Source organism: Haematobia irritans, chromosome 4 (genome assembly GCF_050003625.1).
Source record: "Haematobia irritans isolate KBUSLIRL chromosome 4, ASM5000362v1, whole genome shotgun sequence".
NCBI lineage: Eukaryota > Metazoa > Arthropoda > Insecta > Diptera > Muscidae > Haematobia > Haematobia irritans.
In genome coordinates this window covers 70,914,736-70,929,894 of record NC_134400.1, presented here as the reverse complement: position 1 = coordinate 70,929,894, position 15,159 = coordinate 70,914,736, and the positions used below count along the sequence as shown (strand labels likewise).

At 34.6% G+C, this 15,159-nt stretch overlaps 1 protein-coding gene across 1 annotated transcript; it reads right to left on the bottom strand.

Moving 5' to 3' along the window:
• Positions 1-249: 249 nt before the first annotated feature.
• Positions 250-12,497, bottom strand: LOC142235558 (uncharacterized). The gene is made up of 6 exons (XM_075306811.1): positions 12,442-12,497; positions 11,327-12,388; positions 10,545-10,936; positions 4,153-6,297; positions 2,978-4,104; positions 250-2,049 (listed from the first exon to the last, which is right to left on the bottom strand). Exons 1-6 carry the CDS (start codon positions 12,495-12,497, stop codon positions 250-252), a joined length of 6,582 nt encoding a protein of 2,193 aa, XP_075162926.1.
• Between the last annotated feature and the right edge of the window lie 2,662 nt (positions 12,498-15,159).

The window sequence follows — 15,159 nt, the reverse complement described above, 5'->3', positions numbered from 1 at the left end:
GCAGTAGCTGCGCCTCTCTACTGTTTCATACCGCTGATATGGGGTCTGGCGGCGGAAGAAGGCACATGACCTGATTGGGTGGTCGTCTTGGCACAGCCCACATGCATACTGCCAGTGCGCAGGTCGGTGTCGGCGATTGGGGCGAGAGGGTCCATTTGGTGATGGGTCGCGAACTGGTAATACTCCGGCCATTTCTGTAACAAAAGTTTTGTGAGTACCGTGTTTTTTGATGAATTTGTGATATGCTAGTCAGTCCGCAAATAGTTTTACTATCTTCGTTATGGGTCGGCTGAGCATACCGCTAGCGGTTTTAATGTCTACTACTCGAATATTTTTGTCAGCGCCTTCGTAGGTTTTGACAACCCTCCCTAGTTTCCATTCATTTGAAGGTAAGTGATCATCTTTTATAATAACTAAATCATTTATGGCAAGGTTTTGTTGTGGGTATTTCCATTTGTATCTACGGTGTAATTCATTCAAATATTCCGATTTCCATCTTTGACAAAAATTCTGAGAAATAACTTTTAATCGTGTCCACCGATTTATTAATGTCACATCCCCACCAGAAATATCGGGTTCTGCCGGGGTCAACAATGGAGAACCTATCAGAAAATGTCCTGGGGTCAAAGGCTCTAAGTCTGAAAGGTCATCACTAGTTGGACTAATCGGACGTGAATTAAGACAAGCCTCTATGCGGGCTAAAATAGTTGATAATTCTTCAAACGTAAAATTCATTTTTGGCATTGTTTTACGAAGGTGGGTCTTGAACGATTTAACACCCGCCTCCCACAGACCTCCCATATGGGGAGCCCCTGGAGGAATAAATTTCCATTCTAAATTTTGATGCGCGTGTCTTTGAATAGTAGTGTCTTGAATTGATTTCATAAATGCGATCCTATCTTTTTTAATAAGTTCCGCGGCACCTATAAAGTTTTTCCCATTATCCGAGAATATTTTTTCTGGACACCCTCTTCTGCCTATAAAGCGATCTAAAGCAGCTATGAAGGATTGGGTCGACAAATCACTAGTAGCTTCTAAGTGGATTGCGCGAGTCGAAAAACAAACCAATATACAGACATAACCCTTTGTAATAAGACAAGCTCGAGCAGTCAAACTTTTTATCCCAAAGGGTCCAGCAAAATCTACGCCCGTATTTTGAAAGGGTCTAGATAACATAGTGCGTTCTGGTGGCAGGGATGCCATAATTTGAGTTTGGGTCCGGTGTCGATGTATAGAACGTATCCGACAATTGTGAATAACCTTTTTTACTAATTGTTTCACACGAAAAATCCAAAATTCCGATCGAATGACACGAACCATTAGTTGATTGCCACCGTGCATTGTGACCTTATGAACAAATTCTACAAATAAAAGAGCAAACCGAGAGTCGTATGGAATTAAGATAGGATGGCGTTCGCTATATGTAAGAGCCTGAGATTGAACTAAACGACCGTTTGATCTAAGCACTCCTTTTGAGTCGATAAATGGGTTAAACGATAAAATACTACTGCTTGGCGAGAGTCGCTTCTTTTGAGTCAAAGCTAAATATTCTTCAGCAAAATAATGTTTTTGAGTAACGATGATTAGACGAGTTTTTATATCATTGAGTTCAGATGAGGATATGTCCTCCGACGCAATTCGAGACCGATTTGAACCTGTATTCCGCCAAAAACGCATTACATACGATAGCACTCGATAAGCGCGTGATAAAGATGAGAAACGGGTCAAAGGGTCTTCGAAAACAGTTGTCGCGAAAACTTTAACTTGTTTAGCTTCAAGATTCGTATCTGCGTTGAGTTGAGTTTTGGGCCACCGATCTCTGGGCAATTTCAACCATTCCGGCCCCGTCCACCACAAATGATGTTCTTTTAACTCATCTGGTGAACAACCACGACTCGCGATATCGGCTGGGTTCGATTCAGAGTCCACGTGATTCCAGTTTTCATTACCGACGCTTTCTAAAATTTCGGAAACCCGATTTCCAACAAAAGTGCTCCAAGAACACGGTGGTTTACGAAGCCACGCTAAAACTATGGTGGAGTTAGGGATCTATAAATCGAAAATCGATTATTCGATTATTCGAATTTTGGCATGAAAATCTAAAAAAGTCGAAATCGATTATTAAGCTAAAAATAATCGCAAAATCGATTTTAGATTTTCAACTAATTTTTAGTTTTGATCACCAAAAATTTAGTTTAAATTTTGAACTAGAAAAATAAAAATTCTGATTTTATTAAATAAAATATCAAATTGGTGGAAATGAATCCTTTGTGTTTTCAATTTCCTTGAATTTATAGTGTCATTATTTGGGGAAATAAAAATTAATGATTGGCACATGTTAAAAATTTTATGTTGAACATTTTAATTTTTAAACAAATTTAAAAATTAACATGTTTGACTGGAACTAATTTTTTGCTTTTATTAACAACTATTGTTAATAATACTCACAAAAAGACAAATAGATGTCATAAAATCGTATATTTTTTAGAATCATTATTTCTATGAAAATCGATTATGAAAAATCGAATATTCGAATTTTCATTGGTTAAAATAATCGAAAATCGATTTTTGATTAAAAGTCAATAATCGAAATGTCGAAAAATCGATTATTGGTTTGTACTATAGATCCCTAGGTGGAGTCAGTCCAGAAATGTGTCGTAAATTGCGCTATTTGTAGATTTGGAATGATTGCATTTGCTAACTTTGATAACATAACCGCTCCGCATAACTCTAATCTCGGTAGAGAAATTTTCTTTATTGGAGCCACACGAGTTTTGGCTGCTAAAAGAAAAGTGTCTACTTGGTTTCCGATTTCTACTCGAATATAAAGCGTAGCAGCGTACGCGCTTTCCGACGCGTCACAGAAACCGTGTATTTCGACCGCGCTTGAGGGTGAAAATCGAATCCATCTTGGTACAGATATAGTATTAATAATCGGGCTATTTTTCACAAAATTTCTCCAATTCATAGTGGTTACGGGTCTTAATGTGTCATCCCACCCTATTTTATCTAACCAGACTTGCTGCATCACTAATTTGGCAACTATAATGATCGGAGCAAGCCAGCCGCAAGGGTCGAAAAATTTAGCAATTGTCGATAAAACTTCGCGTTTAGTGAAAAGTTCTCTTTCTTCAACATTTGGCGCTTTAAATGAGAAAGCATCGGTCGCTACATTCCACCGAATGCCAAGGGTCTTGGTTGACGATCCTTCAGAAAGATCTAACCAATTGACAGGCAACAATAAATCAGGATGTAGATCATTTAATAGACGTGGGTCGTTAGAGGTCCATTTCCTCAACTCGAAACCAGCAGAGTCTAAAACAGATGTTAATTGTTTTCTAGCGGCGATGGTGTCTTCAATCGTGTGTCCCCCCGCTAATACATCATCAACGTATAAATTTTCTTTTATTATTTTTGAGCCCAAAGGGTATGAGTCTTGTACATCTTCAGCTAATTGAAGCAGGGTTCTTATTGCCAAAAACGGTGCGCAATTTACGCCAAAAGTGACGGTTAACAATTCAAAATCTTCCACTGGGCCATTTTCGGAGAATCGGAAAAGTATTCTTTGAAACGAAGCTTGATTTGGGTCTATTAATATCTGCCGATACATTTTTGTAACATCGGCGTTGAAAACATATTTGAAAAAACGCCATTTTAAAATTTGTAACACCAAATCCTGTTGAAGAATAGGCCCTGTATGTAAAATATCATTAAGACTCTTTTTATTTGAAGTAGGGCTTGATGCATTAAATACCACTCTAAGTTTGGTGGTCGTTCTATCTGGTTTAATAACTGCGTGGTGCGGTAAATAGTAATGAGGGGTCTTGTAAATATTTTGTGGATCAACTTTTCGCATGTGTCCCAATTGAAGATATTCCCTAATAGCAGCGTCGTATTCCGCCTTTATATCAGGGGTCCTGGCCAATTTCTTCTCCATTCTGTGAAATTGTGCAAGTGCGATGTTTCGAGATGCACCAATTTCTGCGCAACTTTTGAATGGTAGAGTCACTGTGTATCTTCCCGCTTCATTACGTTTCGTCGTAGACGTGTAATTTGTTTCACAATAAATATCTTCAGCTGACCTCAAAATCTTTTTTGGGGTTTCTTCCACCTCCCAAAAACGTGTGATTATTTTTTCCAAAGATGAGGCACTGTGAAGAGCAATTTTCCTAGTTGTCTCAATATTTTGTTGAATGGGTCCGCCAACTATCCATCCAAATACAGTGTCTTGTGCCAATATTGAGCCAAAAGATTTCATAGGAACATCATGAGTGTATATGAACGGTCCTATATCAAGTCCGATGAGCATATCAACGGGTCGACTATCAAAGAACTGCGGATCGGCTAATCTAAGATGCCGGAACTCATCAAACAATGTTCGATCAAGAGTATGCGTTGGTAAATTAGACGGAAGAGTCTTTAACACGGGTGCCCAAACCTCTAATTCAAAAGTAGGGTCTATGCGTGAACAAAGATTAAAAACACAAGCCTTTGTAGATGTCTCAGCAACTGTGTCACTCAAACCTGTGACGTGAACTAAATTCCTGACTGTAGGAAGTTGTAATCTGTTTTTGATTCTTTCAGAAATAAATGTCGATTGTGACCCAGGATCAATGATTGCCCTGGCGTCATATCTCTGTCCCTTTGATTCGATTTGAACGATTGCGGTAAACAAAAGTGTAGTTTCGGGTCGTGGAGTGGGTCTATCTTCTTGCAACGTGAGAGTCGTTATACTAGGCCTTTCGTTAGTAGAAGTGGACTGTATACTAGATGAAATCGATGATTGAACTAGAGTGGAACAAGTGGCAGCACTTGCACTAGATTGTGCTCCACCTTGAACCTGATTAACAAAAGTGTTGAGAGCGGCAGCACTTGTGCTAGGTTGTGCTCCGTCTCGTACTTGATGAATTAAAGTGTTGAGAGCAACAGCACTTGCACTAGATTGTGCTGCGTCTCGTGTATGTGTTGTGTTTGTAGGGGCAGAGCCAACATTGCCCTTATGTAACAGACTGTGGTGTCGCTGATTACATTCCCTACAACTATAACGACTTTTGCATTCCCGAACTCCATGATCGGCCAATAAACAATTGTAGCAAAGATGATTTTGTTTCGTTATTTGTATTCTGTCATTGGGTGACTTTTCCAAAAATTTGGGACAGTTTCGCAACAAATGATTTGTCCGACAAATTGGACAAACTCTTTCACTTTGTTTGCGACTAGGATTATTAATATTTTTCGAATTATGGTTGGCTTGTGAATTGTTATTATTATTATTGAGTCTTGAACCCGAAGGATTATGTTTCTGAGTGACATTTGTATGAAAACTATTAACACGATTCCCCCTTCTATCATTATCCGATCTTGATTGATTATGTTTCGAATTTTGAATTTTAATATTCCCCACCGATTCCAATGTTTTAAACTTGTGTGACAGAAAATCGTCTAATTTCTGCCAACTTGGAAGTGTCGAACAATCCTCTAAACTGTTCTCAAATTCTTCCAAGAATGTACGAGGTAATTTTGTTGAAACAAGGTATACTAATATTGGGTCCCATTCTCCCGTGTCTACTAGTAAAGTTTCCAAAGTTTGTGTACAAGTGTTAATCGTGCGTTGTAATTTTTGTATCGTTGACGCGTTTTCAACTGATACTGTAGGCAAACTAAAGAGAATCCTAAGCTGTTCGTTAACTTGCATCCGTTTATTTTCGTATCTATTTTCTAAATTTCTCCAAGCTATATCGAAACCCTCATTAGTTAGGGGTACATTTGTAATGATTTCCCGCGCTTCTCCCGAAGTTTTTTGGGTCAAATGGAATAACTTCTCGACTTTACTCAATCTTGGGTTATTTATGTAAATTGCAGCAAATAAATCTCTGAATGTAGGCCATTCGCTATACCCGCCCTTAAAAATGTCGGTGTCGCATGGTGGTAATCGTAAATTTGGGGTCGAATTTGGGTCTACTGCCATATTTTGTGTCATTAATGATTCCCTAGCTAATTTTTCCTGATTCTCCCGTTCCTGCCGCGCCGAGATCTGTGAGTTAATCGTACTTAAACCTGTCTTATAGACGTCCATACCGTTTTTATAATGACCGCGAAGCTTATCCTTATCTATTGGAGTCTCTCCCTCAACTGGAACCCTATCTCGACAGTTTATATAAGCCCGCCTAACTTGGTCCCATAACGTATTTAGCTCTACTCGAGCCGCTTCCAACGCGTGTAAATCTTCGGTGGCCGCCTTAACAGATAAAACGCTTTCAACATCCACGAGATCATTCAAACAATTGGCAAATTTTTCTTTCAAAATTCTATCCATAATGTATTTTAAACTTTTTTGCACCGGTCAAAAATTAAAATATATTATAACTCGCGAAAGATTCAAAAAACTAGTTTTATTCAGAAAAAACACGAATTTTCTACAATAAACTATTTCAAAATCAAGATATCCTTTCAAACGGGACAAAATTTGTAGTGTCGAAAATATTTACTAATCAAGAAAAATTAAAAAACGAGTCAAATTTAACAAAAAAAATTGGGTCAGTAGACAAATTGGGCCAAAATTACGTAAAAACAACAAAAAAAATCCCACAAATTTACGTTTACAACAAATGTTCCAAAAGATTTCCAAAAAAAATCTCGAAAAAAAATTTTACGAAAAATTTCCCAAACACCCAAACACCCAAAAAATCAAAAAACAGAAAAGCAATATTTTGTTAAAGCACAATGCTCAAAAATATATGGATTTTAGCAATTTTGCAATACAAATAAACGAAATTAAAAAAAAAGCTGAAAAAAAATTTGTTAACAAAAATGTGTCAAAAAATTTCAAAAACCAACTATCTCCTACCTTTTTGTGGGTCAGAGGGTCGAATAGATAGATTGGCTTTGAAATAAAGGTTGATAAAAAATATAAATATAAAATAAATTGTTTTCTTCAAAAAAAGTTTCAATTGTTGCCGATTGATTCAATGGTAAATTTTTCCAGGGTCTCTTTTTTTACGGTGTACGGGAAATAAAATGATAAATTCCCAATTAAATATTTCCAAAATCCAAAAAAATCAAAAATCGATTTGATGAACAAAAAAAATCCAAAATTTTTATGAATTTTCCAATTTGATGTTTTTTATGATTTAAGAAAACAAAATAAATTAAATTTTTTGAGCAAAAATAAAATTTAAAAATGTTTGTAATTTTTTCCAACAAGAATTGAGGAAAAAATTTCTTTTAGTGTAGCCGCTTTTTTTTCCAAAATGATTCGTTTTCCAATTTTTTCTCAAATTACGTAATAAAATATGTGTCCAAAGTTCTGTGTCATGAACATATCACAAATTCGGAGTTGTTTTTTTTTTTCGGGTTATACAGAGTCTTTGCAACAACAAGCTCTCAACTATGAGCTCAGCAAAAACTGTATACCAAAAATCCACAAAAAAAATCAAAAAATAGGTACTCACTTTGAAGCTTTGTAAATTTGTATGTGTGTGTGCAATTGGATGTATAAAAATGGCGTCTGCTTTCTGCCGCTGTGTTGTTTTTGTTGTTGTGTCGCTTTGTAGTGCTGTTGAAGATTGTGTTGTGTCGCTAGGGACTGATTTGTGTCGTGAAAACTGTATATTTATTGTTGGACAAAATGTAGTTTTTAAAAAACCGTTGTTACGGTTTTGTCCAAATTCACCAAAAATGTCCAAAGTTCAATGTTCAATTTTTTTTTTGTTGTTTTATTTTACACGACCGAACCGAGAATTGATTTTAATGAAAATGCACAAAAAACTTGGGTTAATTTTGTATGGGTCACTTGTATGTAATTTTTTGACCAATTTTGCAAAAAACTGATTTTTTAAAATATCACAAATAAAAATTTTACTTATGGCAAAAAATAAAGGAAATCACTTTTTCATTATTTTTTCCAGTGTAAATCAGTTTTTCTTTGATTAATTGATCAAAAAATTACGAAAAAACACTTTTGTATGTTGGGTCATTAAATTTTTTGATTTCGAAAAACACTTTTTTTTTCTTAGAAATTCACTAATTTTTCAAAAAGTACACAATTTTTCGAAAAAACACTTCAAAATTATTATTGTCCACAATTTTTTACTATTTTTCAAACATTTTACTTAAATGTCATAACCTTTTATTTTTACAGTGTAGCATTAATGTCATTACCCTTTTATTTTGTTTTCTCTCTATGCTTTATATGTTTGTATGTACGTGTGTGTGTTTGACTATTTTTTGGCTGTCCGCTTGTTGGTCAGTCAATGCATCACCAGCTGTGTGGTCAATGTATGTTGTTGTTGTTGTTTATTTGGTTTTGCATAGTGATACTTACATTTGAAGGGCATGGGCAATTTGAATATTATTTGACTATTTGGTTTTTTTTTTGTTGTTGTATTACACTAGGGTATTTGACATTAATATTACACTGGGTTATGATCACTTAATAATTTTTTCTTTTTTAATATAATACTACAGTTTTTTTTTCTTCACTTGATAAAACGCACTAATGGGTCACTGGGTTTTTTAACTTGTACACTTAGAACAAAATCACAATACACTTGGAGAAAAAATTTTATATTATTTTTTAATCAATTTTATTGTTTTTAATAATTTAAAAAACACAAATCCGGTTCGCAATGGACCAAAATGTTCGGGGTTGAACTGAAGAAGAGCTGGAAAGTAAAACTAATTTTGCCTTCCGAAATAATTACACTTGAAGAAATTTTCGTTTTAAATTTTAAAATTCTGGAATATTTATTTTCAATCGTTTTAGGGTTTTTGTAGTGTATTTTTAATATAATTCTAATTTTTATTCGTAATTTATTATTAGATTTAAGTTTTAAATTAGCAATTAAGTTTTAGATTTAGGTTTAAAATATTTACAAAAAAAAATTATACTTTAAATTAATTCAAGGAAACAGTGTAAACAAGGGTTGTTTCAATTCAAATTTAACATGGGTTTGTGCAATATAGTTGTAAGTAAAACTAAGTGCAATTTCAATGTAAACTTCAGTGCAATATAGTATTAAGTAAAAATTTGTGTATTTTGTGTTGTGATTTTGTTCTGATGATTTTTTGTTGATGATGATTGTTGTTAGTGGCCGGCACTTTTCTTTTTGGGTTTATGAGTGGGGAATGGGTTGTTATGGTGTTGATGTGTCTTTATGCATCACTGTGTATTAATCGTCTTCACTAATAGTTTACCTGTAAATGTTCTTTATTTTTAAATGTTCACTTCAATGTTTATATGTTTCAAAGTTTGTTTTATTTTTTCAATAACGAATGTTTCACTACACTTGTTTATCACGGGGGGAGATCGGCAGCGCGCACGCGAGTTGATGGTCGGTTCAAGACTGGTTCGTTGCCCTCTTGAGTGATGCTTAGTAGCCGATGCAAAGCTTAGCGACAAAACTACAAGCATCGATCAAAGGGCAACTTTCCAGGTAAACAAATAGAAAAACAAAAGGACACGACGATTAAAAATTATTTGTGCCGCTACGCACAGTGTTTCAAAACGGGTTCAAAGAAACTTTGAACAATCAGTATGTCATTATTATCATCTCCTAAGCTAAATAATAATAGAGGTGTAATGTTTGTCTTTTTTAATTTAGTGTGTTGTGGATGAAGTTTTGTGAAATTCTTGTTGTTTCAAATTTAAATAGCCTGCCTATCAGTTTTTGCCGGCGCTTACAAACGCCACGGGCAGAAAAATGTTGTATATTTACTTGCAGGCACAGATTCAGTGCCACTTCAAGTCTTTCTTTTGGTTTAAATGAAAATGCCGGTTTAGGCTTTCAAAACTGAATGATTGACTTTATTGAAAATTGTTCATCTTTTATACTTAAATAACGGTATTTATAATTTTTAATTCTTTTTTCAACATTATCCTTAAAAATAAACAACAATCCTTAAACATAACATATGATCTAAACTTATAACTAAACAGCTGATTAAAAATACAATTATTCTCAAACTACTTAACAGTTGATTCATACATATAATACCGTTTACACTACACCCTCACCCTATAAAAAAAATAATTTTTGAATATTCATATGAAAAAAATTATTTTTACAAATATTAAATTATTAAATTCAGTTGCATTTTAATTCTTTGTTATAAAAAAAAATTCATTTGTTTTATCATCATAATGGAAAATTTCTTTAAAGAATACATAATATATAATTAGGTTGAATTCAATGTTAAATAATTCCATGGTTTTAACATATTATTATGGAATTTCTTTATCTTTCCATCGACATTTATAAAACTATTTACGCCCTCTCTATTTACAATTTCATATGGGCCTAGATACGGTGATTGATTCTTTTTTCTATTTATCTGGCGTAAAAGTACAAAATCGCCTTTTTTCAAAATAAGTGGATTAGAAGTTTGATTACTAAGAACTCTCTTTATTTTCGATTTCTCTAAATATTCTTTTGACTTAGCAAGAGAATACTTAAGTCTTTGCTTCAACTCATTGGCGTAATCATCCATATTGTAACATTTTTTAGCTGTTCTTATTTCATCGTTCGGTAAATAAGGTAACCTACCAAAAACTAGCTCATATGGTGAATAATTAGTATCAACATGAGGTGTTGTATTATAGGCAAACGTAAAATATGGTATCCAAGAGTCCCATTCATCATCTTTGGTGAAATTTAATAAAAATTCGTTAAGAATTCTATGATTTCGCTCTATTGAACCCAATGTCTCGTGGTGGTATGGGGCACTAAATATTTGCTTTATATCCAATAAACGACATACTTCCGCCATCAGCTGATTCGTAAACTCTGTACCCTTATCTGACTTTAGAACTTTAAAATTCCCATAAATTAAAATGAATTTCTCTACGAGAGTTTTCGCAACAGTTTTCGCGTCTTTTGTCTCCATTGGATATGCTACAACATACTTTGTTAATTCACATTGTATAGTTAAAATATACCTGTTATTATTAGAAACCCTTAATGGACCTACTGTATCTATTGATATTGTTTCAAAACTTGTTCCTGGTGTATCTGTCATCGTAATTGTTTCTTTTGTGTGTCTAGTCTGTTTGTTCAATTTACATTGTGGGCTACTTAAGACATATCTCTTGACCATTTTTGACATATTCTTCCATATGTAACGTTGCTTTAATTTCAGTAATGTTTTGCGGACTCCTAAATGTCCTCCGTGTGGTGAATCGTGGTATTCCGCTATTATTTTCAATTGTGTATGCGCACAGTTTATTCTTCTTGGTTCCTCATATAATATAATTTTCAAATTTACTTTATTCTTTTGTATTAATTTATTCATAATTGTTTTGAATTCTTCCATGGCCATGGATTTGAACAATTCATCATTTTTGCTCATTGCTAATTCTTTTATTCGTTGCTGTTGCATCTTCAATATAAGTTTCTCCAAAGTCACCTTAGTGTTCGATGGATAATCGCTGTATATGACAGATACACTGCTATTATTTATCTCAAATACTGTTTTCTTTCTCTGCATATCCGGTATAAACTCGAGTTTTCTCATATTTCGTATATCAGTGGGTGATGTGCATTCCCAAATTAAAAGTTGATCAGGCTTCGAAATTGGTACTTCATCACTATGGGTGTCATTGTTATGGTTTTGTGCATGTAATTCTTTTTGCATGCTTCTAGTAATGGCTAGGACTTGAGCGTCTCGCTCGATTGAAGTGGGAATCATCGCTTTTAAAGTTTCGCTATTTATGTTTATTCTTGACAAAGCGTCAGCATTCGTGTTCATCTTCGCTTTCTTGTACACTATTTCAAAATCATAGTCACATAAATCCATTCGAATACGTGTCATCTTAGAAGAAGGATTTTTATGTGAGAATAATGAAACAAGTGGTCTGTGGTCAGTCACAACTATAAATTTTCTGCCATAAAGGTAGGGTCTAAAAACGTTGATTCCCCAATGAATGACAAGGAGTTCCTTTTCTAATACTGGTTTATTTAAATCATGTTTTGATAGAGTAGCGCTGGCGTACGAAATTGGTAAATCGCTGCCAATTACTCCTTGAGACAGAACTGCTCCTAAAGCATAATTAGATGCGTCTGTCGTCAATATAAAAGTTTGTGAAAAATCCGGGTATTGTAGTACAGGAGGTTTAAGTAAGCTTGTTTTTAAAGTTTCAAATGCACTTTGGCACTGTAAATTCCATTCGAATTTCTGATTCTTTTTCAGAAGCATATTCAAGCATTTTGCTTTATCGGCAAAGTTCGGTATAAAGCGCCTATAATAATTACAAAAGGCTACAAATCGTCTGACTTCATCAGCGTTAGTTGGTACTGGATATTGTCTTATTACTTCATCTTTGGCTGGATCAGTCTTCACTCCCTTATCCGTTATGAGATGTCCCAAATAGACTACCTCCGGCTTCAAAAAACTGCATTTGTTTGCATTTAATTTAAGGTTGAATTTTCTCAATCTTCGAAATACATCTCGCAAATTTTCGTTGTGATGTTGGAGACTACATCCAAAAACGATGATGTCATCCACGTAAAGCAACTGTTAACATTCTTTGAAAACTATTTGATGAAATTTTCAAACCAAATGGTAAACGTTTGAATTGATAATGTCCATTTCCAGTTGAAAAAGCTGTGAGTGGACGCGATTCGCTGTGAAGATTTATTTGGTGGAACGAGCTTGTCATATCAAGTGTTGGGAAATACTTAGCTCTTCCAAGTCTGTCTAAAACGTCTTCAATCCGTGTTAGTGGAAACTTATCATTTACTATTCTGTCGTTGAGTTTCCTAAAATCAACAACCAAACGCCATTTCTTTTGCCCATCTGTGGATTTCTTTGGTACAACCAATAATGGTGAATTGTAAGGACTGACAGAATCTTCAATTATGTCGTCTTCCAAAAGTTGTGCAACTTGTTCGTTAATCTCTTCCATTTGTGTCTGTGGGAGTCTGTAGTTCTTTATGTAAACTGGAGTAGAATCAGAAGTTTCAATGCGTTGAGTATAAAAATTGTTTACGGTAAGCCTCTCTCCAGGTAAATGGAAAATATCTTGAAATTCTGCAAAGATATCTATTATCGACTCTTTAGCTTCTGGATCACTTGTACCAATATCCAAGGATTCCAATAAAGTGTTCAACCTAGTGGTGTTTTTCTCGCATTGATCAGTGGTTGTATGGCAGACGTGATAATCTCTTAAAGGATTCACTTCACAATCAATATCATCAATAGTTACATCTTTGTCAGTGGAGTTCAGCAGTTTAACATGAACAACCCCGTGTGCTGGTATAATGCAATTAGCTAGATAAACTCCTTCTGCTAATTCTTTGTTGAGTACAATACTTTCTTCTTCAACTTTAATGTTTAGCGGCAAAATGATTTCTGATCTTGATGGTATGGTTATACAGCGGTGAGTCACTGGTCTGTAGTTCATGGGTAACACTACATCTCTGTCATTAACGTTGAATGCAATTGTGTACGTTTCAAAATCGATTCTGCATAAATACTCTGATAAAATATCTCTTCCTATTATTCCATCAGTAGGAATAGGAAAATCGCCTTCAACAACATAGAAATTGTGCACAATGATATCTTCCTCCATTTTCAAACGTAAACTTGATGTTCCAATACATTGAATTGCCTCTCTGGTTATCCCACTTAACCTTGCTGTGTCTCGTGTATTTATCCTCATAAAGTCTTGAACTTTACATATAGAAATATCTGCACCAGTATCTATCATGAATGTTAACATTTTATCTGAGCAGTTCAGTGTCACGAAAGCATTTGTTTTTAATTCAATATTAAATATCCTTAATTTTGGGCCCCTTGGATGACTTCCTGTGTCATCCGGCCATTTGAGTTTTCCTGTTCACACGTACAAGGAAAAGCTCGATAGTTTCTTCCACCACTGTTCGTATATGTGCGGCCTCTGCCACCAAAATTGCGACTTCCAACATTATTATTATTACTATTATTGCCATTTCCATTAGCATATGTGGTATAATTATTATGATTTTGCCGATTAATATGGCGAGAGTTTCCTCTTTGATGTATGCTCACATTGTGTCTGTTACCACTGCGGTAATCGTTAGTGTCATTGCGTCTATTATTGTAAGTGTAATGTGTGTTACCGTATCTGTTGTTTCGGTTATCGTATCTCGTGTCGGTTCTATTGTTTTCTTCGTATCTATTCCTGTGGTAGGTATGACTTCCACTAGACCTATGAACCGGAAAAACTTGTCTCGTCTCCATACCTAAGCTTTTCTCAGCTGTCAAACACCTTTGAGTAGCCTCAGCTAGTGAAGACGGCATGTTGGCCAATAATATCGGTTTAAATTCCGAATTTACACCCTTCATAAAAACATTTAACGCCATATTTTCATTTGCCTTGTAAATGGCATCCTTAGTGTCCTGAGTCGGATTTGATAAATTTCCTATTTCAAACCTGCTGAGCTCATCACTAAGTTCCGAAATTTTCTCCCTAAATGATGTCATGCTAGAATTGCCCTGCTTCGTATTTCCTAACTCTGCTAAAATTTTTTGTATTGACCTAGGATTAGGGTAAGCGTCTTCTAATGCTTTTTTCAAAGCCGCGAACGTTGTCGGTCTATTGGATCGGCCTAAAGTGCTCCTTACCTGAGCCGTAAGTTTGAAATTGTAGACGTACTTAACGAATATTTCCTTATCCTCATTTCTTAACAGGTCATGCAGTAACTCTGACTGCGCTATAAAATCTTCCAAGTTGTTAAATGAGCCCTTGAATATTTGTAGGTTTTTACCCACCATAGAAATATAGAATTGAGCCATAGTTGGTAAATTTCTTATTTCCTTTATGTCTTTTGTTTTCACTTGTTCAAGTAGAAGCCAAACTTCCTCTTTCAACTCAAAAAATTCTACTTTTAATTCGGATAATTCCTTGCAATCGAAATCAGTACCATCCACCGTATCTTGTAAAACGTTTATTCTTCTTAATTTAGATTCTTTATAATCTATAGAAAATACTGTATTTTTACTTTTCCTTAAATTCGACTTCAATGATTCTAATTCTTTTATATATTCTTTTAACTTTTCCATTAATTCGTTTTTCTTTTCAATACTATACAAATGTTCTTATCATATTATTTCTATTATATTGTACACTTTTCTTTTTCTACTATTTAACTTCCTTTAAAATCTTAGAAATTCAAATATATA

Bases quoted from the DNA above. Each gene is read 5' to 3' on its own strand.
- LOC142235558 (XM_075306811.1), bottom strand. From the start codon at position 12,497: ATGACATCATCGTTTTTGGATGTAGTCTCCAACATCACAACGAAAATT. The intron at 6,298-10,544 runs GTAGGTTACCTT...GAATTTTGAAAG, and splicing joins ACCATATGAGCTAGTTTTTG to AAAAATTTGCCAATTGTTTG. The intron at 2,050-2,977 runs GTAACCACTATG...TTCGATTTATAG, and splicing joins GGGATGACACATTAAGACCC to ATCCCTAACTCCACCATAGT.